Source organism: Saccostrea echinata, unplaced genomic scaffold (assembly GCF_033153115.1).
Source record: "Saccostrea echinata isolate AGI-Se365-2 ecotype Australia unplaced genomic scaffold, CSIRO_AGI_Sech_v1 ptg000002l, whole genome shotgun sequence".
Taxonomy (NCBI): Eukaryota; Metazoa; Mollusca; class Bivalvia; order Ostreida; family Ostreidae; genus Saccostrea; species Saccostrea echinata.
Window position 1 is genome coordinate 2,057,501 of NW_026889751.1, and position 26,972 is coordinate 2,084,472.

General features: G+C 32.1%; 1 protein-coding gene across 2 annotated transcripts in view; it reads left to right on the forward strand.

Moving 5' to 3' along the window:
- Positions 1-26,188, forward strand: part of LOC133204869 (E3 ubiquitin-protein ligase MARCHF1-like) — a 30,258-nt gene extending 4,070 nt beyond the window's left edge. The window contains exons 1-4 of one of the 2 annotated variants that reach the window (XM_061340621.1): positions 5,176-5,242; positions 7,450-7,591; positions 19,421-19,702; positions 23,017-26,188. In XM_061340621.1, the coding sequence (XP_061196605.1) occupies positions 7,463-7,591; positions 19,421-19,702; positions 23,017-23,430 (825 nt within the window). In that variant the 5' untranslated portion in view covers positions 5,176-5,242; positions 7,450-7,462 and the 3' untranslated portion in view covers positions 23,431-26,188. Of the gene's footprint in view, positions 1-5,175; positions 5,243-7,449; positions 7,592-19,420; positions 19,703-23,016 lie in introns of those variants that run through there. The other variant, XM_061340614.1, reaches the window with a different exon arrangement.
- The last annotated feature ends 784 nt before the right edge of the window (positions 26,189-26,972 follow it).

Consider the following 26,972-nt stretch of genomic DNA (forward strand, 5'->3'; position numbering starts at 1 on the left):
ATCAACATCATAGCCCTTTATATGCGAAAACCAAGTAAAATAAATCTGCATGTTTTCCAGTCGTTCATCTCAGCAGCCATGACAGTTCTCTCGTGATGTACTGAGACTTGCGCTTGAAATTTAGAATCACTTGATAATGTAAATGTCGGTGTTGATAAATGTTTGTGCTGTATGATATAACTAAACATCGATAAATAAAAGCATTCCACGTGATATTTTTTATAATAAACAGTGATATTTATGCTTATAATAAGGGAAATCCATACAGATCCGCTCCCCTAGATCCCAAATTCTCATTGGTTGTTCCAAAATAAAATCGATCAAGGTCAGTAAACATGGCGGATAAATTCAAGTTGTGATGTTGACATACACGAAAAATAACCGATATACGGATTGTTCTGTATATTTTTGGATCAATTCATGTCCTGCATAACTACATTTTATGAGTTCAGGTAAGATATGTTAATAAAATACCCACTTACTGATAATTTGAGCCGAAATCTGTGCGGTAGTGAATCACTCCTGCACTTGCACCATTACGGAGATCCTAAGGAGTTGTAGCCCTTCCCCCCCCCCCCCCCCCCCCAAAAAAAAAAAAAAAAAAAATTGGAGAGGGCTACATTATTGCAGCTACTCCTCCTATAGTTTTGGTCTGATTTCAATATAACTTGGCACACTAGTAGACTACACTAAGATACATAGTTCTGTTTATTGAAATTGAAATTATTGGTTTTTGATTTTGGTGAAGTGTTGCCATGGTTACTAAAATCAGAGATCAAGATTTTACACAATGCATATGTTCAGTAAGAAAATCTTCTCTATAATAACAGGGCCATGTTGATCGTATTAATATTGAAGCATCCCAGTGACTTGTGTGGATTCAACTTTGATTAAATCATAGCTTTTTTAGAACTAGATTTTGGTCCACATTATGGTATTAGCATTTTTATGAAATCAAAGAGGGAAATTAAAGAAATAATCAGTGCTGAAGAACAGCAGGGTTAAAGTGACTCAGGTGAGCATTGTGGTCTATATGGACCACTTGTTAATACTGTGATTGTACTCCAAACAGAAAATTCCATTTTCCAAATGTGGCTTTGCAAATTATTTTCTTTACATTTATTTGAGTTTGGAAAGAGTTTTAGATAAGCAAAATGTTATAATGTTAGAAACAGTTAATATTGTTGGATTTAGTATTAACTTCTCTTGTACAACATGGTACAAATTTCTTGAAATCCAAACATATTTTCAAATGTCTGATCTTTTGAAAATACTATCCCCCAAAACAATGAAAGATTATTAGATACTGTTGGTGGAAAAAATTTTTGTCAATGAAATCTCTTCAACTGACCATGCTGATACATTTCAAGAAGTTGGAATTCTTATTTATAATATTCACAATGTACTATTCAAGTTTACACCATTTGTTCATATTTCATTTTGTTTGAACACTAATTTTATGCAGTTTTTAGCTCTTCTGAGGCAAAGGCTCAAAGAGCTAATGCTATGGCCATTTGTGCTGTGTGCGTAAACTTTTTAGAATATGGGCCATAACTCTAGAACCCCTTGGCCAATTATTGTCAAATTTGTCTGGTTGCTAAAAAATCTTCTTCTCAAGAACCACTGGGCAGATTATCACCAAACTTACACAAAAGGATGAGGATATGTTGTAGATTAAAATTTGCACGGGGAGTTACTCTGGGGCAAAGGGCGTGGTTTCAAGGTCTCTTCAAAGTTGACCAAAAATTACATTTTATTAAAATGTTGATATTTTGATTACTATAAGGACTAGGATCATCAAATCTTGTCAGTTGATGCATCTAATGACCTCATATCATATTAACTCAAAAGTAGGTCATGGTGACCTACTTTTTAAATTTTGCAGCCATTCTTTTTCAAAATGATTTAGAGGCATATTTTGAACAATTTAGGGGCTATAATCATCAAACTTTGTCAGTTGATGTATCTTGGGTCCTCGGAGAATGTTGACTAAAAGTAGGTCACCTTGACCTACTTTTTGAATTTTATGGCTAATCTCTTTCAAAACAATTAAGGTCATCAATTCAAATACTTAGAGGTTTAGAATCATTAAATCTTGTAAGATGATGCATCTTGAGGCCATAAAACATATTTATTAAAAAGTAGGTCACAGTGACCTACTTTTTGAACTTTGCAGGCATTTGATTTCAAAGTGTTTTAGAGGCATAATTTGGACATTTTAAGGCCCATGATCATAAAACTTTGTAAGTTGATGCATCTTGGGTCCTCAAAAAACGTCAACTGAAAAGTAGGTAAAAGTGACCTACTTTTGAAAATTTATGGCTTTAATTAATTATTTCAGGTACTAATTGGCTTAGAATCATCAAACTTTGTCAGTTGATGCATCTTGGGCCATTGGAGTACGACAACTGAAAAGTAGGTCACCATGACCTACTTTTGAAATTTTATAGCTGTATTAATATTTTCGGGTTACTATTTGCCATGGAATCATCAAAATTTGTTAGTTAAAACATCTTGGGTCCTCGGAGTAGGTCGACTAAAAGTAGGTCACCTTGACCTACTTTTCGATTTATATGACTATAATTGAATATTTCCAGTACTAATTGGCTAAGAATCATCAAACTTTGTCAGTGGATGCATCTTGGGTCTGCAGAGTTAATTGACTGAAAAGGAGGTAACTGTGGCCTATTTTTGAAATTTTATGGCTTTATTTAAATATATCAGATACTTATTGGCTTAGAATCATCAAACTTTGTCAGTTGATGTATCTTGGGTTCTCAAAGTATGTCATCTGAAAAGTAGGTCACTGTGACCTACTTTTGAATTTTATGGTTATAATTTTTAAAATATTTTAGGTATTAATTGGCTTAGAATCATCAAATTTAATTGATGCATCTTGGGTCCTCAGAGAATGACAAGTGATAAGTAGGTCACCATGACCAACTCTCAGGTACATGTACTAATTGGCTTAGAATCATCTCAGGTTTTCAGAGTGTTTCATCTAAAATGTAGGTCATGATGACCTACCTTTGAAATTTCAAGGGTTAATCTAAATATACAGGATACTTGGAGGCTGCATATATAAGTGATAGGTTGTACAGTTTATCAGAAGGGCGATCTAAGGCCCTTGGGCCTCTTTTTTTTTTTTTTTTTTTTAAATTGGGCTTCATTATGTCCCAAAACATTGATGTTTGTTGATGTAGTTTAGCCAGCAATGAATAACTTATCATGCATGTCATGTTAGTATAGTTTACCTCTGGGTTGTAGCTAATCTGAATGTGTCATTCTAAGTATACTGGTGATAGATATATAATGTATCAAGCACATATATGGTAAACCACATAAAAAGTAGAACTGTCAACACAAGAGTGAAGCTTGAAAGAATTTATTAAAACCACAAATCAGGAGACATATTATATGTGAATCTCTATGTAATTTAATCTTATAGAGTATTCATCTTTCTAATCTCAGCGAGATTCGTAGGGACTAAAAATTTTGGTCTGGTGTCCCTACGTACATGTAGGGACACCAGACCAAAATTTTTAGTCCCTATGAATCTCGCTGAGATTATCATCTTTCTTAAGAGGCGAAAAATTAGTTTTAGATTATTTTTAACATTTAATGAATGTAGCAGATGCTTGTCTCGCATATCTGTGAAAACAGTGTTGCACAAATAAATGCAGAATCTCCATATCAAAATATGTTTAATTTTTCATATAAGATTTTGATACGGGAATACTTGAATTGCTGGTTGATATTTTTTTCATTTATTTGTCTATTTATATAAATATTATTCAGTTCATTCAAATACATACAAAGTTCAAAGATTTTAGTTTCATAAATTTCACACATTGCATTCTTGACACCATTTACAAAGAAAATTTTACTTTGCCATCATTTCATACAAAGAAAAAAATAGATAATGAATAATTCAACAGACATCTATATAATCCTTATACTTAATAAAGCAGTGATAGATGCTGTAAAATGAGGTAGCTATTTTATATAATTATTTAAAAAAAAATACCAAAAAAAGCAAAGACAAACAGAAAAATAAATTGAAAAACATACAGGCTGGCATTCATTCTTAATATAATTAATTCTTGATTTCTATTTGATATAACATATTCACATGTATATGCATGACCAAAAAAAAGAGTCCATCAAACCCCAGTGCAAATTTAAAACAAAACTATTTTAATAAGACAAAAAAGGCATCCCTTGCTTCCATTGAATAAGTATTTTTTAACAAATGCGATTTATTTTGAGTTTCTTTCTGGGTTGAAAGAATACATTATTGAACAATTATAGTATATATAAAACATACATAGCTTCTTTTATTGATTTGTAAACTGGATTGATGGCCTAAAGAGGCCTAGATATTACACCATGTAATTCTGCTGGGAATGTAGTCTATTGATCAAAAAGATATGTCTTTATTTTGCATGATGCAGCCAGTTTAATAAACCGTAGCTTTGTTATACTGTTCAGCTAAATTATCCAGGTTTGCGCTGTGTTTTACAAAATCATCTGTTGCCAGCACTATATATACATACATATCCAGTCCTGAAATGTACTTTTGGATGTGGATTTTTATGGAAGAAGACAGTGTATAACAATAAAAATAATTGAATAGGAAAAACTGTTCAACTGTAGCCTTCATTAAATGAATGGTTTTCCTACACTTCATATGTGCTTACATCTGTATATATATATATATTCTATTTTATACTGGGAAATAATGATCTTTGAAGCAAATCAAATTATAATTTTAAACTTAAAGTAAAGTGCAGTCCATGATAAGCACTTTTCATTTAAAAGGCTATTCTGGGCTTCTTGATGACATTGATCCACAGATTAGTTAAAAATCAATATATGGAGATCTCCATAACCAATCATATTAAAAGCAGGACCTCCACTCTAATGTGAGTTAATACAGGTAAAATTCTAAATATGAGTATAATGTACAAGATTTCATTACATATATTACATGTACGAAGAATGTTTAGAGTAGATTTTTTATAGCCACACTGTGAGGTGAAATTTTATGTTGTGTACTTTAAATGTTTAAGTATTGCTTTGGTGTTTTTATGGATCGATGTTTACCCTATTTTATCTTTTGCAAATTGAAGTTTTGGGGTAGCACGTATTCAAAACTTATCAATTTTTAGTCCTTTGTAAGGAAGTAAGAAAATGCCAGTCAAAGGTATTACTTGGAGGAGTAGGATATGTGGTTTATTTTGTAAGTACATGTATCATATTAATACTTCATGTAGTTGTGGGTAATATATTTGAAAATTTTCACCCCAGAGAATCCTTGGGTAAAGGGGATTCAAATGAAGGGCCACACCCTCTTTCAAGGGGATGTAACTGTCATTTTTTCATAATTTTTTAATAACAGTGCACATGCTAAGTGGCATAGACTTACCTATTAACGAGACCGAGTCTTAATTCGAGTGTGCATGCTTTGCGCAGCTTATTAATTTCATGCAGTCTTAAGTACGACATTACATCTTTCCTAATTTTTATGATTTTAATACAAAATTAACAGTATTTATAAAGTCTGGGGGTCTGAAAATGTGTTTTCAAGACAATGATTAGGAATAAACACTGAAATGGCTCTAACGACATCACACTTTTCCGGTTTTGTAAGCAATGCACGATGCTGAAGAATGACACATGACTTACTTGAGTATTTAAGACGTCAATGGACATTTTACTTAAAACTGTTGACAGAACATTAAAAGAAACATATCAGCAATCCAAATACTATTATTTTATTATCAAAATAATTCACCTGCGCCGATACATACACATGTGTATCGCATTGGCAAATTTAGAGGTATTGGGCATTTTAAAAAAAAATTAAACTTTATAATAATTCCTAGACCAACCCAGTAGGTCAACTTTTTTGAAATTTCACAATTTGGACTTTTAACAATAACTTTCATATATTTGACTGAAAAAGAAATCCCTAGGGCAGAAATACCAAAAATATTCAGAAAATGGGATAATTTGGTACTTTTCCAACAAATTCCCATAGGGTCCAATAGTAAAACTTTAGAACCTTTGAGATGCCTCCCTAAGAAATTGGGATGGTAAACATTGGATAATTTTTTCTTAAAACAATAAATATAATAGTAATTCATACAAGAAAATTTATCAAAATATCTTGGCCTCGTTAAATGTCAAATAATGCTGTATATCAGCATATGAACAATCTTGAAAAGTAGATCCAAGGTCAAGTTCAAGGGTCACAAGGTTGGTAGTCTTGGTATTTTACAAAAGCCATTGTGCCAAGCAATTAGTGTGCAAAATATCACATCCATACCTCTTACATTTCCCAAGATATAAGGTATGACAGACAGATGGACAGACAGACAGACATCAGGTAAAGTGATCTTAAGTAACCCTCTGCTCTGCAAGCGACACAAAAATCTTCTTAAGAGCAGCAAAGCCATGATTAATAGTTGTATTAATCTGGAAGCATCCTCAGGAAGTGTACTTTAACCATTTGAATGGTTGGTGCTAGGGCTTTCATTTATCACACATGTATTCCTTGTGACAGTTAAATAAGGCCTTTCTTTGAGTAGAAACAATTTTGACCTTCTGACCTTGACCTTTGATTTTGACCTACATTTGTAAAATCTTTAACCTTGCCTTTTCACTTTTAAACAATTGGTGCTTAAGGGCTTTCATATTTCTCTTATATATTCCTTGTGACAAGACCTTTCCTTGGTACCAATGTTTTTTACCTCCTGACCTTGAACTTGGAGTATGACCTACTCTTGAAAAACTTTAACCTTGCATGGCCATATTTTCTTAATGGTCTTTCTTTGGGTACCCACATTTTTTAACTCTTGACCTTGAACTTGGAGTTTGATCTATATTTGAAAAAAAAACAAACTTTAACTTGGCCTTGAGCTGCCATTTGGGGGCATCAGTGTTTCAAAACACAACTTGTTTAAAATTTACAAAAGATTTTTTTCTTCAAATTTTCGGATATGCTTTGGTCAAGAGTAAATTATTTATACTTAGCAATGAAAAATGTTACATCTGTATTAATATTACGCAAAGGCCTTCCTAAAATGAATGTTAACATGAGAGATTCTTCCTACATCCTTGTGTCGAGTTCTTTAACATCATGACGCACAGATATTCATTAATTAAGTAAATGTTTTGTGTATATGTGAGTAGCAGTCACAACAGTGTCATTATTCTATAATTAGTTTCAGTGAGAACAAGATGCTTTCACGAAGAATCTACGTCTGCTATGAAACAGTCGTCACATTTACGCAATCATATTTTTTCAGCTGCCTTTATAAAATTAATTTAATTCCCAATTCACTGTGTTTCTATACTTGACTTTATAGGAATAAGACATATTGTAAGAAATAAGATTTTTTAAAAAAAATTTATTTTATTAAACATTTATTTTTCAATGGACAGATGTTGAGATGACATGCACACTGGAATAAACAGCATGCCCTTGACACAGATTGCTGTGCACCCTTCAGACAATGTACCCCCATCAGGGAAACAGACCAAAAAGCCTCAGCCTACACCAACAAAAAAGAAAGATTCCACCAAGGTTAGTTTTTCCCTATTTTGTTAGAGTCTAATTAGAAATTACAGGAGATATCAAGTACTTAGTGTTCATGTCTTTTTTTTATATGCCCATCTTATGGCATTCATGTCTGTCCATCTGTCTATCTGTTAGTCTTTTCATTTTGGGCTTATAACTTAAATACTACAAAGCTTACAATAATCAAACTTTTTCAGCTAATATATTTTTGGTAGAAGGTGTATTACACACAAAATTAGATCATTGTGAACTTTAATTTAGATGTAGTCAAATATGGCAAAACCCTGTCTGGCTTATAACTGGAGAACTATGGGACCTAAAATCATCAAACTTGGTCAGTTAATGCATCTTAGATAGAAGGTGTGTGTGACATCTTACAGTAAGGGCACTGTGACTTTTAATTTCGTGATATTGAAAAAAAAACATAATCCCTACAGTAACCTTATTCAATAATGGTAAAATAATATACATTTTTTTTTTCATGATTTACTGTAAAGCTTTATAATTAACAAAATATAATGTTTCTTTTATTTTTAACAATAACAAATGTCACGGTTTCAAGAAATTTATTTTGCATGTACAATTTTCCTTAATTGCACAATTTATTCACTGAATTCAGAATAAATTTGTATCTCAAGAAATCATTAACTTCAAAGAAGAACAGAGATAAACATTTAAGGTAGTGCTGTCTTCTCTGGGGATTAATTATCTAGCTTGCTCTGAAATTGTCTCTTAAATGTGATCTGTCAAATCATAGTCATGTCAGCAAGCAAATGCCTTGTCACATGCATTTTTCTTTGTAGTTGGTTGTACAAGTTGAATTAAATGTAGAAATGGATCATTTACTGTTTTTTTTTTTCTTGAATGGAGGAACATTAAAAAATTGTGCCACTACAGATTGCTTGAATTTAAGTAAATGTATATTTTGTGCAGAAATTCATCATTACAGAGGTTGAGATCTTAAACTTGTATGTGTATGTGTACGTGTGCATATACTTTGACGTACACGTTTTTGTAATTTGTTGAGATTTTAATGACGTGTAACATGTAGGTGTACACTCGATCATTGTCTCTGTTTCAACTCTTTAGAAGTTTTGTGACGTCAATTTGATTTTAGTCAGTAAACAAAACATGGTTAACAATGGTTAAAATAAGTGCTCATGAAACTCAACATCCTAAATAATTTACAACAATCACATTTTCACACATAAATTGATTAACTTTTATTATAGAGGCTACAAGTTTACACTTATGTGTAGATGCCATTCTACAAGCTCTAGGAACGTGTAGAAAACTTGTCATCACTAAAATCGATGACGTAATATGCAAGGAATTTAGGGAATTCCCCTTCTAGACATACACGTACACATATGAAATCTCAACCTCTCTATTAACTCAAAAAATATTGTTTCAGTTGAGATTTAGGTGTGATACTGGTGAGTTTTAGCATTAGAATAAAGGTCAAGGTTTGAGGAATAATCCTTTCTTAGCCTTGATATTGGGGCAAAATAAAAGTTATTCTAATTGTTTGCATTTCAGCATATATAGGAAATTGCAATGCAGTTTTGAATGTTAAAGAAGAATGGATATTGGCTTTCTGTACTTTGAATTGTACCACCTGAACTTCTTCCTAGATAGGGTATAATAAATCCAATCCCAAATATAAGCCTTATTGATTTGTGTAGAGTGTCTGCCAAAAACTCTTCCTAGTTGACCCGATAACTGAAGAGTACGTGAAGTCTTTCCTATTCCAAATGCTTTAGTTGATAAGAATCCTTTACACAGATGGAGATTTAAAAAAAAAAATTGTAAACCACTTTCCCCATGGCACAAGTCTATATGTTGATGATTGTCCACTAGTGTGCATAATAGTTTTATTTGTTTTTTTTCATTTAACTCCATTGTGGGTGTCTTATAGTATAATGTTAAAGCTTTAGACTGGTAAATTGATCAAGTTGAAATATTTGATACACTTCGGAGCCAACCTTGGTCTTCTTGACTTTGACATTAGCAAAACAAAAAAAGATCTTTATAGAGAATTACCCATTTTTGGTATAAATTTTCTATTATCATACCTCAAAAGATTTTCACTATATATATATATATATATATATATATATATATATATATATATATATATATATATATATATATATATATATATATATATATATATATATATATATATATATAAAAGGATGAATTTAATAGCTACCCAAGTTATACTAGTATAACCTGGGTTGGGGCAGTTTACACTTTATAAACCGCAAAGCGGTTTATAAACAAGCGTAAACTGTTCCAACCCAGGTTATACTAGTATAACTTGGGTAGCTAATAAATTCTTTCCTTATAATTTAATTTTCCATCATAACGTGTAGAAAATAATACAATTTCTTCTTCAAAAAAGCCTTCAAATAATGCATATTTTAAATGTAACGTCAAGCAGATTGATACGCTTTTGACGTAAGTCATTGTGACGTAGGCAAAGCAGGTTATACGATTTAGACTTATTTTTTTATCCAATCAAATGACGCATTACAACCAAAATTAAATTAATCATATATATAGTTTTATTTATCAGAGAAAGATGACTCAGGTTAGGATTGTGGCTAATGGGCCTCTTGCATATTTGATAAGAATCTTGTGTCTCACAGACTGTGATAACAATTTATTGATTTTAAACATTTAAATTCCTATTGTACTGAAATAAAGGAGGATCAATATTATTTTAGATTTTCAATGTTTCATGATTGCACTTTCAAATGAAAATAGCATAAGAATTCTTAAATCATCTAGCTTCTGTACCTGAAATTCCAGATATTTTTTGTATCAATATGTAATCTTTATATACAGGTAACTCTCGATACCTCGAAGTCCGCGGGACCAAGGAAAAACTTCGAGAGATCAAGAGTTCGAGTTTTCAAGAGTCTGGAATTTTCCGGGTTTGTTGACAGGTTTTAAATTAGTCTTACCGGATGTAATGATTTTCATGCAGTGCTAACCTTTTACACGTGTTTTTTATAAAACAACGATATTTTTTCGTAATCCAGATAAATATTTCATCAAACTGAGTAAAGCAAAAAATGTATATCGTCATTTCATGTATATTTATTTATTCTTCGTAATACGGACATCATACTATGCATTCGTTACATGAAAACATTTTACAGCGTCGTGCATACTTTTCCAAAAATGATCACTGAACGCAGTTTTGTAAGTGTTTGTCCTAAAATAGTCGTCATATTGACATTGAGGCTGTTTCTGCTTTTTTCATGTTTTGTTAAACTTTGACACTGCACTCGAAATAAAAATTAAATTAGTGTTTTGTCTTTTTATCAATTACAGTTACTACTTTTCAATGACACTGCGTCTCTAAATTAATTATCGTAAGACAGTCGATGATAATTATTTTAATAGCATATAGGCAAAATATGATTAATTATCACCTTGCAGCATAAGTGTCACCCGAATAAACATCCTGTTCCCTGAGACCCGTGTCTTCTGCCTGGGGCTATTTAAATGTCCAGGTAAAGGTGGTAATTATATAACCTTGTATACAAATAGCCACTTCGAGGTATCGAGGGTAAATTCTAACAAAATATGCATAGCGGGACTGCATTTTGACTTCGAGGGATCAAGGGTTTCGAGAGATCAAGAGTTCGAGAAATCAAGAGTAAATTTGCTTAGTTATATAGTGGAAAAATTCGGGACCGGAAACTCACTTCGAGCGATCAAGAACTTCGAGAGATCGAAGTTCGAGCCATCAAGAGTTACCTGTACTCAACTTATAATTATTAAATATGTAAATAACACAATGATGGAACCATACAGTACATGTACAAGGAAAGGTATAATGCACACTTTCATACACTGCATTCAAACCAAATAAAAGTTGTAAAATTATAAACTCAAGAAAATTCTTATTAAAAGATTCTAATATTGTGCTTTTTTAATTCAGTGCTAAGATTACTTGTGAAAGATGGCTGAAACAGACACAAAATTATTCATAAAAGGTCCTGAACAAGGGGTGTCTCTTAGTTGTACAAACCTTTAACTTTTTTCTGCATGTTAAATGATACTGTGAATTATTAAGCAATTAAATGATTATTCCTTTGATTAATGGAAACTATCAGCAAAAAATTGCATTTTGATCCAAATTTACATAAAAGAATGACTTTCCAGGATGTTTATATGCACATAATGTTAATATTTTATAGATGTGCACATACATTAGAATTAAGATTTTCAGATGCATTGTAAATTGTCAAGAGGCAAGTGACATCTGCATAATGAACAAGAGGCTCATGGGCCACAATGCTTACCTGAGTCACTTTGGCCCTTTATTCTAGTAACATTTTAGATTTTTTTTTCACTTTCTTCTCCCATGTAAAATACTGACCCAAGCCTAGCCAAAAAGGGTTATAATTTAACAAATTTGAATCCACCCAGCATACGAATGCATCAATCTAACTAAATGTATTGCTGTTCTGGAGGAAGATTTTTATAAGATTCTTTTCTTCTGTACAATCAATATGTGACCTGCCCCCTCTTCCCCTCCTAATTTAGCCTTACCTAATCAAAGGGTCCATAGTTTTGGGGGGAGGGGAGACTTCAACCCAAGCAACCTACTAGAAATATTTAAGGAATCAGTGTCTAGTTCGTTGATTATGCCAGGGCATCAATGATAGTTGGAAACCTGGGATAATTTGCGTAACGGGCAAAGCCTGTTATGCATAAATTATCCCACGTTTACAGCTGTCATTGATGCTGCGAGAGACTGACGTGGATATTAGGTACTTGACCTTTTACATTTGATTGTAATTCAAAGTTTTACATTGAAATATATAAGGAAAATCTTTAAAAATCTTCTTTCCAATAACCACTGGGCCAGAAAAGCTGAAATTTATATGGAAGCTTCCTGAGGTAGTGTAGATTCTAAATTGTTCAAATCATGACCCCCAGGGCTAGGGTGGGGCCACAATGAGTATTACAAGGGGGAAAATCTGGGGAAGAACAGCAGGGCCAAAGTTACTCAGGTGAGCGTTGTGGCCCGTGGGCCTCTTGTGTTAACTCCTCCTAAATGAAATTCAGTGGAATTTCACAGAATCACATTTACATACTGCCAAGAAATGCACTTTGCCATTATAATCATATGGAGGGGGTATCATTTTGTGAGCTCAATGCTCAAAGTACCTCTAGTATTTTAAAAAAGTTTTCCTGTATATTCCCATGTTCAGTTTTGTCCTTGTCGTGGTTAATACCTACCTTGTGGTAGAAATTTGAACAAACCTGAATCTGCACTACTTGAGGATGTTTGCATATTAAATTGACTAATTAGGTCCAGTTGTTCTTAAGAAGAAGAATATGAAAGATTTTTTTATACATAAATTCCCATGTGAAACTTTGATACTCAGTTGTGGCCCCACCCTACTGTGAGGGCCATGTTTTGAACAAACTTGAATCTACACTACCTGTGGATGCTTGAAATCATGGCCTGACTGCTGTTCATTAAAAAAGATTTTTTTTTAATTACTATATATGCATATGATCCAAAGTAAAACTTTAATTCCAATAGTGGCTCCACCATATCCTGGGGACCATGATTTGACTAAACATGAATGTACACTATGTCAAAAAGCTTTAATTAAGTAAGTTTCATCTTTCTTGGCCCAGAGGTTTTTTTAAAAGAGGATTTTTTGAGACAGGCTAGTTTTGCCTTTAAATGTTTTGATTATCTCAGGGAAAAAAGTGAAATGTTAACAGATGGACAGGTGAACAGGAAATCTCACTTGAATCTTCGATTCAAATGAGCTCAAAAGTAAAGGAAGTGAAATAATCTTTTTTTATTCCATTGAAGAAAAAAACAAATTTACTTTTGCCATAAAAAATCAAGTCTCCAAAGTTTAATTTTGTTCACTTAGCAATCTACTAAAAAAGCTATGGCCAAATTAATAGGATTTATTGGAAATGTTTTAGTAATACATGTATACTCATAATAGCTATAATTTTTTTATAGCCTATAGATTAGGGATGGCAATTTGTAACTGGATGGTAATCAGTTAGAAAATCTGTAAATGGTTAGTCAAAAAAAATGAGTAAATTTGAACAAATTTCATGTAAATTCAATTAAAACAAAAAAAAATTTAATCTTGTTAAGATAGATTTTCACAAAAATAGATAAGCTGATGTCAAGTTAATTAAGATTGAGATGATAGGGATAATTGGTTTTGTGGAATGTTCAGTTCTGTTTAAACATGGATGTGTTGTTACCAAGCCCATCCTGTGTTTTCTATATGATTTAACTGAACAATAAGTGAGTACTGTGAAGTGATTACAATGTGTATCTGAATTACCTCTGTCTATCCTTTGCAGTTATCTTTCAAATTATTTTATTAAAAAACATTGTAAATCATTTCATAGTTTTTACTTAGTTCTGATGATGGTGAAAGCACGGAATAAACGTTTAGGCCATAATAAAAAAATTCCTAGATTCTCATCCGAATTTTTTGAAAAATCGAGGTGGGCGGGCGGATTTTATATATATTTTTTATTTTTTTCCCTGGTCATGATTGTGCAGATTTTTTGTTGACCTGATCAATTGATGCAGATTTTTCTATAATGCCCAAATAAAAGTCATAGTAGAGGTCAATTTAAATATGCATATCTCTTACTCTACACAAGTACACATCATCACCAATCTTTCTCAACCAATGATCCTAATGTTTAATACATATTACAGCAGTTTCCATCTTGTCAGCTGTCAAAATCATGCAGACATTCGCGGAATTTAAAACGAAAGTTGAATGGTAGTTGAATACCGATCCTGATCAGAATTAAGACGAAGGAAAACATAAATAAAAAAAATCGAGGTGGGGGTAAAAAATCGGGGTGGGCAGGGATGAGAATTTAGGAATTTTTTTATTATGGCCTTATCATCTGCTTTGAAAAATTGTTAATGTATGGAGCATCTCAGACATGTTTCATAATTTTTTTTTTTATTGTATATTCTGATCAAATATAAACGGAGTATTACAAACGTCTTTTTTTTAGTTTTGTTATAAATGTGAACAGTGCATACTTGAAAAAAAATCTGTTGACAATTTTGATATGATTAACAATTAATCTGTTGGAACATCGTGCAGTTAAACTGATTGGCAATTCTGTATTTGATTGTTATCCCTGCTTAGTGCTATAAACCTTTGTGTTCACTTTCTGACTAGTGGTGTTGAGCCCTTTGATTTTTACACTGTTTATAAAGCAGAAATCTCATTGGCTTTCTGAGTACACCTGAAAGTAAGACTGATGTTGGACTTACCTGATAATGCTGCAGACATGTTGTTCACACCTGCAGATGACAAAAATCTACCTGTTCAGAGAATTGTGGACATTTGTAATCAGATGTTGTATCAGGCTCTTAAGGGATGGTTTTAGCACATTCTGAGAGCTATATCACAATATGCAGGGGATTAACTGAGATGAAAACAATTGAATTATGAAGTATAAAGTATTATGAAAGTTCTTAAAAATTTCAGTGTGTGTCACTCTCGGTTTTGGAAAATTAAAATGGCTCTATTTCACCATACCCAGGTAACATTCATTACATATATTTTTGTTGTCCACATTGTTATTAGTGCTTCTTTGTTACAATTAAATGGCCAAAGTATTATATATCCTTTCCACATGCAGCCATAGCGTAAAAATGTGTATCGGCCAAAAATTGAGATTCTTACCCCCTGTGCTGTGCATATTTGGAATGGATTGTAAGAAGAAGTTGTATTCTACCAGTAAATTAAAAAGCTCTGTCTTTATTCTGTCTAATTTTATAGCTAGGTCCTCAGATACACAACAGGAATTAGGAATTTCATGAAAGTATTTTTCCAGATTTCCATACCCTTCAAACTTTGGCCGATATAGGTTCCTCTTAATGGGCAGATACACAATCTAGGCTTCATAAGAAAGGGAAAACAGTTAGTAGAAGGTGACAAAGAAAAAGGAAAGAGAAAAGGAGAGAAAAATAGCACTCTAAAAGCAAAAAAAGGTCTCTTGCGCATACTATACTTTTCCTTTGCCTGACCACTCACTCAATTCAGAGCCGTGACCTTTAAGCACTTATAGGATCGATCCTGATCTTCATTCACATTATACTTACATTTTCTTGATGTGGATAATTTATCAATACAGAGTTTTTAAAAAAATTTCAGGATTTTATTTCTCAAATGCCCCCTTTCGGATCAACATTCTAAACAATCTCAAGTCGTCAAAAGGATATAAACATATTTATTTTTCAGGATGTTTCAGCTAATTTATGTTGGATTAATAAAGTTTACATAGAAAACTTAATTTGAAAGCGTATTTTTTGAAGTGATCTCCCTTTTCCTAATTTATCAACTTTAAAGCAATCTAATTAAAATTAGATGTTCTGAATCTGCTACCACTTCTTAAACATCTAAAAACTTCCCATTCTGGGTCGTCATGTCAGAGCAACCTTTGGATTAGTGCCACACAATTTTGGCTTGTAGTTTAGATGCGTTTCTTTTTCATGGCAAAACCTAAAGGCCCAAGCCTAAAAAACATGATTTAAAAAAAAAAAAAGAAAAGAAAAAAAAATTATATGTAAAAAAGCAACTTTTTTCTTACACCAATGTAAGTTCAAACCAGTACAGTTACAGTTTCATCAGAGACTTCTGGTTTTTCTATACATATACTATAAATGGGGGAGATTGGGGAGTCATACTTCAACAATATCAAGTTTGTCATTCCTTTATGTGTGCTTATTTTAAAATTTCAACCTGTAGTCTATCCTCCCCCCTTTTTTTTTGCTGCATCAAGTTTCATTTTTCATTCAGAGTTTCTCAATAATGTCTTATAAAGTGATAAAAGAAAATTGCATAGATTTATAAGGGTGATGACAAAAAAGGAAAAAAATATAAACATCGTCGAAAGTCTACAATTTCGTAATATTTTAGAGAGTTGATAAATGCATCATTTACAACCAAAATAAGTCCCGATATATGTATACCGATCCATGCTTTGTCCTCGCAATTAATCAGAGAAAGCTTTGGATTACAGTGCACTGCTTGATTGTTGGATATTGCAATAAATCTTTACAAGCCAAAATGTCTAATTTATGGTAAAGGTGCTAAAATTTATCACAGAGAAAATATTCCATATCATTTTTCACACTTCTGTGTTTCTATGTAAATGAAAAACCAACACAGAATATGACATTAATTGCTGTGATCAACAAAGCATTCATTTTACTTGTCAGCTGTGGCCAAGTTATAGCACAAACCTTTAATGTTTGGCTAGAAACTTAAATTGACAGGGTAGTTAATTAACCCAAAGGTAGGAATTTCAGCTTTACTCTTTTTGATGAACATCTTACTTTTTTTTAAAGTTTTGTTGACAAGAACATTTTAAATCATCTGAGTTTGTACCAAGTTGTACTTTGTGCAATGTTAAAAAAAAAAGAAAAAAAAAAAGAATTTCTTAAATAAATTATTGGAACTGTGAAAATGTTATAAGCTTTCTGATATTTTTAAAATTGTCTTGTAAGTTGAAACAGAAAAATATTTTTGCATTTTATATTTCAAAGTAAATATGGTTTTCAGAAACCAAGCGGTTTGTAATTTTGCTGCATTCCTTTAGCACCAGAGAGTGAGTAATGAAATCAACTTTGAATTTTTACCAATGACTTGATTAGACATCACAGAGCGAAGATCTGTATAGTTAAGTTCATCACAGAGTTATATATGTATTTAAGTTCATCACAGAGTTAACTTTTGTATTTAAGTTCATCACGGAGTTAAGCTCAAGTTCATCTGAGTTTAGTTCTGTAGTTAAATTCATTACAGAGTTAAAGTCTGTATAGTTAAGTTCATCACAGAGTTAAGTTCTGTAGTTAAGTTCATCACAGATTTATGTGGTGTTATGTGATAGAAATTTGAATATGGCCCCCTCTGTAGATCAAATTTGTGAGCTTCATTCCTGAAACATTAAAACAGATAGTAACTGCTTGTGCTCAGCAGTAGAAAATGAAAGTCAGGATGTTTCAAGTAGAATCTTAAAATTGCAGGTCCAGCTCTACTCTTGGCATGATAATGAACCTGGGCTGGAGCCTAGGGCAAAAGTTGATAGGATTGACATATCGCCTGAAATTGGTGATGTCTTAATGTGCATGAAATGTTATTGCTTAAGGATGTTCAAAAGTTTACAAACAATCAATTAGTCATTCAATAATTTACAAATGAAAATTGGGTGAAATATCAAGGATTGTGATTTTTGCAGAAAATGTATATAAAAAATCTGATATTAAACCCTCTAAGATACTTCGGACTATCAAATGAATTTGTGTATACATGGACAGTTTTTTTTGTTTGTTTTTTTTGTTGTTGTTTTTTTTTTTTTGTTTTGTTTGTTGTTTTTTTTTTGGTGTCAGTCATGGTTGGTTGATGTTATTTTTGGACTGTGATTTTGATTGATCTGACTATTGCTGATTTTGACAATGTTACATGTAGGTACATGTTCTAGTCTTACTTGGTCATTGTTTTATGTGGGAGTTATTAATATGGTCACACCATAACACTGTGTCTACAAACTTAATGAATATTCAATATGCTTAAGCATACTGTATGTCTGTCTCAAATAAATTTGCGATTCTGGTGATTTTGATTTCAATATCATGGACATGCTAAGCTCTATAATTTCATGACTCGGTGAAAGCATCTGACTCAGTCCAAATATCCAGCTAAGCTGAATCTCAGTTGAGATTAACTATACAGTATTACTAAATTTTTTTCAGCCAATCAAATGGCTAATTACAACCAGAATTAAATTATATATATATCCTCTTTTTCAGCAAAAAATGTTTTTCAGTTGTATTTACAAAGTACATGCATGAAGAAACGTAGCATTTGTAAATTTCTTAAGAAATAAGATTTACATGTATTGTTTCTCCATTATCTGCTTATTATCTATTTCTGATTAAGTTGTCATAAATTAAGACATTTAAGCCCTCATTGAAATCTGTTTTGTACACAAGTTCCTTCTTTGAAGTCCTTTATTTATGAGAGTATAAAACTTACTTACAGCTCTTGAAATTATTATGGAACATTTAACCCCTATTTTCTTTACAATGGATCACACTTTGCCAGAAATAAGAGATATTAAGAAGTAGTGATGGCAATTTGTTATGTGATTTCTTTTTCTTCTGTACCCGTTGATTTTGAGGACAGATTGACATATTCTCATAATGTAAGGAAATATCAATTAGCCAAAAAATTATCTTAGTTTTTAAGTTCTTTTTCCATAAAAAATAAATCTACTATAATTAGAGAGATGTGTTATCGTCATCATATATAAGTTAAAAGTATTAGATCTCATTATAATTTTTGTATTTAAAAATACTTCGTATTTGATTCTAGTATTTTTGCTTGAGAGCTGGACTTTAAAAAAGTGTAAAAGTGACTGAAGGATGTGAGATTTGTTTTGCTAAAGCTCTGTTTAGCACACTGCAGGTACTGACTTGCTTAGAGGGTTTGTTTTTAATTGGTGATAATCTTCTAAGATTTAAATAAAAATATCCTGTGACACACTGGTACTTGTTTTAAGAATGTGGTGAACTAATTCTTACAGGAAGAGTTATTAGTAAGAATTCACATGGTATGATTGATCAGTGATGATTTTAATGTGGTTTATTTGTTATAAGTTAACTAATCATATCTCAAAGTATAATGTATATAATTGTGAGAAATTTGTATAATTTTTCATGGTAGAACAACCACATATCTTAAAGATATTTTAGAAAGAAAATAGATTGTTTCTTTTTTTTTGTAGGAAACCCACCATCTGAATTCTCCCACTCCCAAAATCTCAGATCGATGTGAGACAAGCCTTTCCATGCTGTCGTCGGGGCAGGACTGTTGCCGCATTTGTCAGTGTGAGGTGTGTGAGATAGATGAAGACTCCCCACTCATTGCACCCTGCCTCTGTGATGGCAGCATGAAGTTTGTTCACCAGGAATGTCTACAGAAGTGGATCAAAAGCTCTGATAAGGAGTGCTGCGAACTCTGCAAATATGAGTACAAGATGACTTCAAAGGTCAAACCATTCAGAAAGGTGAGCAAACCTCGTTCTGCATAGTGAACTACCTGATTATGTTTCCTTTCAAGTGATGAAACTGATTTAGATTTAGATTTTTTATGCCCCTGTAATCGAAGATTACAGGGGCATAAAAAAATCTTCTAAATATAGTTTTTGCCCTGTCCATTTGTCTGTCTGTCTCTCCGCAAAAACTTTAACCTTGCCCAAAACTTTTGATTGGTTGGAGCTATGGCTTACATATTTCACATGTGTATTCCTTGTGACAAGACCTTTGTTTGGGTACCATCATATTTGACCTTTTGACCTTGACCTTGGAGTTTGACCCAGTTTTGCAAAATTTTACCCAACTTTAACCTTGGAATTTCGAACAGTTGGTGCAAGGCTTTCATACTTTACATGTGCAATCCTTGTGACAACAACTTTGACTTTGACCTAAGTAGTTTGACCTACTTTTGAAAAAACTTTAAACTTGGTCATATCTTTGAGTGGTTGGTGCTAGGGCTTTCATATTTCACATATGTATTTCTTATGAGAAGGCCTTTCCTTGGGCACCATTAATTTTGACCATTTGACCTTGATGTTTGACTTACTTTTGAAAAACTTTAACCTTTTCCATATCTTTTCAATGGTTGCTGCTAGGGCTTTCATATTTCACAGGTATTTTCCTTGAGACAAGATCTTATTTTGGGTACCAACATATTTGATTTGCATTTGAGAAAGTTCTGAAATGGTACTATCTCAAAATTATAATTTAAGTGAATATTATGTAACATCCAAAACAGTTTATTTGAAAAGGGATGGGGGTGGGGTGGGGGGGGGGGGGGGAGGGGTAAAAGTTGGCTCTTTATCTGTCTGACCCTCTTTAGTTCCAAGTTCCTATCATATTTTTAATGAAAATATATTTGTCACAAAGATTGCTTATGACTAGTGGGAGATAATTTAGACCTTAATTACCATGTTATTGTTTGGAAAGAAATATAGCATTTAAAAGTTAAAAAAAGGTAACTCTGTATGCAGTAGGCTCACTTGACCCACATATAACCTTGACCTAGCTTTGATCTCAAATTTAAAGAAACTATCCAAGATATTCTCATCAAACTTCATACACTACTACAAATTTTCATGTTGCATTATTAATATACACTCGGTGGGGCATTCATGTTCTATGGACATATTTCTTGTTTTAAATGTATTTTCAAACTACATTTCTAGTTTAAAAATCCCTTAAATACAAATTTTCCTTCACACTTAAAAATAGATTCTAATTTATTTAATTTGAGATAAATATTAAAAAGAATTCAACAGTTTTGAAAATTAGTCACCAACTGTACAGTATTGCAAGCCACATCAACATTACTGGGTAATAAAATATATATTTTGCAATGTATTTTACATAGCTGTCAGTAACTCTCAATGTGTGGTAAATAATTAATAAGTTCAGATAGGTTACCAAAAAAGCCTTATCAGTGTTAACTGAAAGGGATATTGAATGTACATGTATGATCATATGACATATAAAGCTTGTAAAAAATATTACACATTTTATTGCTATATATAAAACAAAAACTAAATTATATAATGGTCTTCTGTGAAAATATATACCGGTACTTTGGGTGATATAATATATTGCTTGAAATCCTTAGTAAGTCCTGCTGTAGTTAATCAGAAATGGTCAGTAACCCCAATGTTTCTGAAAAAATCAATGAGTATTGTAATGAGGAATGAAAAGTTAAAAGTCATTATTTCAAGCAATATTTTTTCACTATTCTAGAAATTAAGATGTGATAATCAAAAAGAAGGACCATTTTTCACATTTATGCGTAGTAAACATAGCACAGAAAAGGTAATATCTTCTCATTCACAGAACTGTAATAACCTTTAGAAATCTGCTTGTCTTCCAGTAATTTCTGAGATGATATTCACAATTGTATTATTTTCTTATGTCTTCACTTAGAATCAGTGAACTTTAGAGAATATCAGACGGGGGATAGTAATTTTAATATTTCACTGTAGATTGGAAAATTAATCTGATGGTTTTAATTTCACTATTCATGATTGATAATTTTTCTACAAAATTTAACCCATAGTGAAAAATATATTAATAAGGTTACACAATGAAGTATCTGTCAGATGGCATGATTGTGAGAAATAGAATTATGTCTGGAATTTATTCAATACGAGTTTTGGTCTAATAGAACTTGAAATACAAATAGACATGAAAATTGGTCAATACATTCTCAAGGAAAAGGTCCTTATTTTGTATTAATTTATCACCAGATATACAGAATATTTTTGTAATTTACACACAGGAAAACGAAATTTGTCTAATCAGTTTTTAGCTCACCTGAGCTGAAAGCTCAATTGAGCTTTTCTAATCACCCGTTGTCTGTAGCCCATCCATTTGTAAATTTTTCACATTTTAAACTTCTTCTCAAGAACCACTGGGCCAATTTTAACCAAAGTTGGTACAAAGCATCCTTGGGTAAAAAAGGCATTTAAATTATTAAAATGAAGGACCAACTCCCCTTACAAAGGGAGATAATTAAGAAAGACAAAAATAGGGTGGTGTCATTAAAAAATCTTCCAATGGGCCAGAAAAAGCTGAAACTTAAGTGGAAGCTTTCTGAGGTATGGTACATTCTAAATTGTTCAAATCATGGCCCCTGTGGGTAGGGTGGGGCCACAATAGTGAATCAAAATTTTACATTGAAATATATGGGAAAATCTTTTAAAAAATCTTCTTCTCAAGAACCACTGGGCCAGAAAAAGCTGAAATTTAAGTGGAAGGTTTCTGGGGGTAGAGTAGATTCTAAATTGTTCAAAGCATGACCCCTGGGGTAGGGTGAAGGGGTGGGGGTTAGGTTGGGGCCACAAAAGAGAATCAAAGTTTTACATTGAAATATAAGAAATCTTTTAAAATCTTCTCAAGAACCACTGGGCTAGAAAAGCTAAAAATTATGTGGAAGCTTACTGAGGTAGTGTAGATTCTAAATTTTTCAAATCATGAACCCCCTGGGGTAGGGTTGGGCCACAATTAGTATTACAAATGGGGAAATCTGGTGAAGAACATCAGGGTCAAAATTACTCAGGTAAGCGTTGTGGCCCATGGGCCTCTTGTTTAAGTTAATTTCAAATGTAATTTGGATTGAAGTTTGTTCAAACATATGATAACTTGGGGTCAAAAATGTTAACTAAAAAAATGTTTTTAACAAAACCTTTCTAAATCACCCTAACAAGAAGACTAAAGACTTACAAAAGCGATACCATAATGCATGCATCAATTCATATTGTCCATCGTAAAAAGCTAAATATTTGTCTTTTTTTTTCAGTGGGAAAGACTACAGATGTCTGCTGTAGAGAGACGCAAGATCACCTGTTCTGTGACATTCCATGTGATAGCCATAACCTGTGTGATCTGGTCATTGTATGTCCTGATAGACAGAACAACAGAAGAAGTAGAACAGGGTGCTTTAGATTGGCCCTTCTGGACCAAACTTATTGTAGTGGCCATTGGTTTCACTGGAGGTCTGGTTTTCATGTATGTTCAGTGCAAAATGTATGTGAGACTCTGTCGTAGATGGAAAGCATACAACCGAATGATCACAGTTGAAAATGTCCCAGATGAAGTAAGAATCAAAGCCATTGCTACCTACACATCGCCAGAGAAGGCAAAGATAGCGGAGGAAGAACGAGAGGGTGGCATTATTAACGAGAGTCTGACCACAGATTCAGAACTGTTGTAGTGTCCCTTGTCATCCAATAACATTTGATGAACTGATTTAATTAGATTGTGTTTCTTAGTTTCTCTCTTATCCACTTTTGTTAAACATTCCACTTAAAAGCATATATACACTGTACTGTAATCTCATGCAAAAGGTAGATACTGCACCCCCCATACATCTGTAGTTTGATGCCTTGAAATTTGATTGGTTTATTTGTTAATCAGGACATAAGTAAATATTAATAGACGTCTAAACATTCTTTTTAATTTCTGCAAATACACTGTATACCTTGACTCATGAAGTTTAATTTTTAGGACGTAATGCGTTGGTATTTTATGTATATTTTATCAATTACAAACTTTTTGTCAAACGTAACAATTATATATACAAAACAAATGTGATAATTTAGTGCTTGTAATTTTTTTAATACAAGAAGAAGAAATAGTATCAGATACTTTACAATTCCTATTTAAGTGATTAGCCATGACGAGGTGTTTTTGTTTACATATCATACAGAGATGATTTTTCTCATGTGATTTGTGCTTTTCATTTAAAACATATCAGAATGTTTTTCTTTGCATGCTTACTCTGTGCCAAATGTTTTGAATGTAGAAAAGTCATACTCATTGTTTGATGTTTTTGTGTGAAGTTTTACGTAATTTAGTTATTGTCTTAATTTTATGTTATACTAGAAACAGTAATTTATTGTAAACTCTAAATTATTTGTTGTTAAACTTATTTTCAGCTTATGTTTTTCTGATCATTATTTGTCCAATGTCTGGATATTTTTCCACATTTTCTAAAGAACCACTTTTTCAGCCTAGTAACCCAACTTGCTACAAAGCAATCTCTCAGAATGAGGGATTTAATTTGTCAAAGTAAAACACCATACCTTTTTTTTTCAATGGTGGATTATTAAAATATAATATTATTTAAGTAGAATGAGAAATTTGAAATCTTTTAAAGAAATACTCTGTCAGAAAAGACAAAATATTTGAAAGGTTTTCTATATAGGTCTAAAATAGATTCAGATTTCATTAAATCATGTTTTGAATGGGGCCACAGTAAGAATTAAGATTTACATGGTAATTTGTAGGAAAAAATCTTAATAACTGGACCAACAAATAAATCAAGTTTGTCATATCAGATTTATACCTTGGCATCTTCATGTTGTGTATATTTAACTTTTTTCATATGAATGTGCCTGTGGCTAATGTGAGACCATAAGAACAGCTGGCTACAAATTGTCTAGTCATTATTAGAGGTTTTAAAGTTATACATTAGAAATTATGGCAAAAAATCATTTAAAATATAAAGAACAAGTAAGGTTCAGGTACATTGTATATGCAGGCCTTTCAAAATCTGCTGGTATCCGGTACTTTTATCTGGCTGAAATCATGATTGTACCACCAAAATATTTGATGGAGAAAATTTGATAACATATTTATTTAAAATTGTTTCCACAAGATACATGTACCTCCTATTTCTGTAAACATACCACCTGTTTTTAATCTTTTTGAAAGCTCTGTGGATGTCCATGTTGTTGAAGTCAAGGCTAGGATAGTGGCTATAAACCTGACTTGGGTGGGCCTTGTGGCCCATTTCTCTCTTTATTGTTAGATGTAAAATGTTAAAAATATGTTTGTGTATGTACTTGTTCTCTACATTTGCTGGATAATTGTAAGTGAATTTATGCAAAGTTTACTTACTAATAAATGAGTAGGGAATGAGTATAATGAAGAAAAGTTTGCATGTACTTTTTTTAAATTCATTTATCAGTACAAATATTTCATGAATTTTAAAGTTGAATTTGGTGCTAAAAACCATGATCATTTTCTTAATCAAGAAAGCATGCATCTGTTTGTATTTCCTTCTTTCATCATTAATGATTATAAAGGATAGTAATGACATTTTTGTTATCATCTAAGTCCCATTTTGTACAACTTGATCTTCATAAAGTACAGTGTATAATATTGTTTTCTTTATATTTAAACCACCTGCTAGTCCTGGACAGACTTCTATAGTATATCCTGTCTGATTCTGAGTGATTAAATCCATGGTGTAGTCTTTGTGTCTACAGACTAACGGAGTTCTTTACAATATAGATTTTTTGTCCCTTTTTTAATATGTAAAAAAATATGCTTATTTCAGTTTATATATGGATTAGTTGAAACATGTTTTATGCGTATGACATCCCATCACAAGGTTAAAAAATGTGTATAATTTGCTTCGAAATAAAAATATTTCCCATTTTAGAAATCCAAACTAAGATGTGCTTTTTCAGTGATGGTTTCTTAACTATTACTAAGCACGATTAATATACAGATGTTGGCATCTTTTGTTTATCACAAATTTATTTTGAATGGCATTTTTATTTTTCACATGCAAATGTCCTTTTCAATGAGGAAATGTATTTGTAGAGTTAGAGTAACAAATTAGCCATATCCTGATTGTTATTTATTTACAACATTGATATATCCTTCACTGTTCCCTGAAAAACAAAAACTTTATTGGATATTGTATTTTTTAAAGATGAAAAATATGTTTACAGAGTGTGACTATTAAACTACATTGTGACAGCTGTGAAAACTATGTATAGTAATTGTAATCTTATGTATTTCTACAATGGATAAAATGGTTAGATGTATCAATGACATTTGATATATTAAATGGTCTGATTACAGTGTGATTTCATCAAATGCATGTAAAAGTAGTGAAAAATGAGAGAAGGTTGTTGATATTGTTTGTAATTAAGTTATGATTAAATACATGAAATTCATCACAACTTGGACTGTTATTAAAATTGCAGATGAAAAAATATTAAGTAATAATTGCCGTTTTTGAGGTCAATAAGATGATTTGGCCACCTGAGCAGAATAATTTTCAGAAGTCTGAAGGGTGAGAAAAATATTGCCATCTTTCTTAATTGTTTACATTTGTTGAAGTCCCAGCCGAATGCAGTGAGAGAAATGGGATTAAAAATGGAGGCTATGTGAGCGCTGAGCTAAAAAAAAAAAAAAAAAAAAAAAAAAAAAAAAAAAAAAAAAAAAAACTCCCATATGAGTATAATGACAACGTTCATTTTTTGCTCAGAGAAACCCGAAATGCTTGTTACTCCCAAGTATACGGGCGTACTGTGATACAACTTTTTATAACCAATTGTATCAATTTAGGAGTTTTTGATCTATTTTGGTCCAATGTAGATTAAATCTAAAGGTACTGGGGAGCAATGAGCTCGCAAAATGATATCTCACACTCCCATGTGAGTATAATGGCGAAGTCCATGTTTTGCTTTGGGAAACTCTAATTATCTGTCCGATAGAAACGTAAAATATGGCACTTTGTAATAAAAATGTCTCATTCAGTTGTATAGGAAGGATTAGAGATAGATGGGTACCCCCAATATTATTGCTAGCGCTCTCGAGCGCTAGCAACTACGTTAGTCTATATGTCTGAAATACGCATGCTCGATTTCACGGTCGGGGATTCTGGGAAAACTACTGTAGATAGACTGTACGATAAGAATTTCGTTTTGTCATACAAAAATAGAAATGATCCGAATT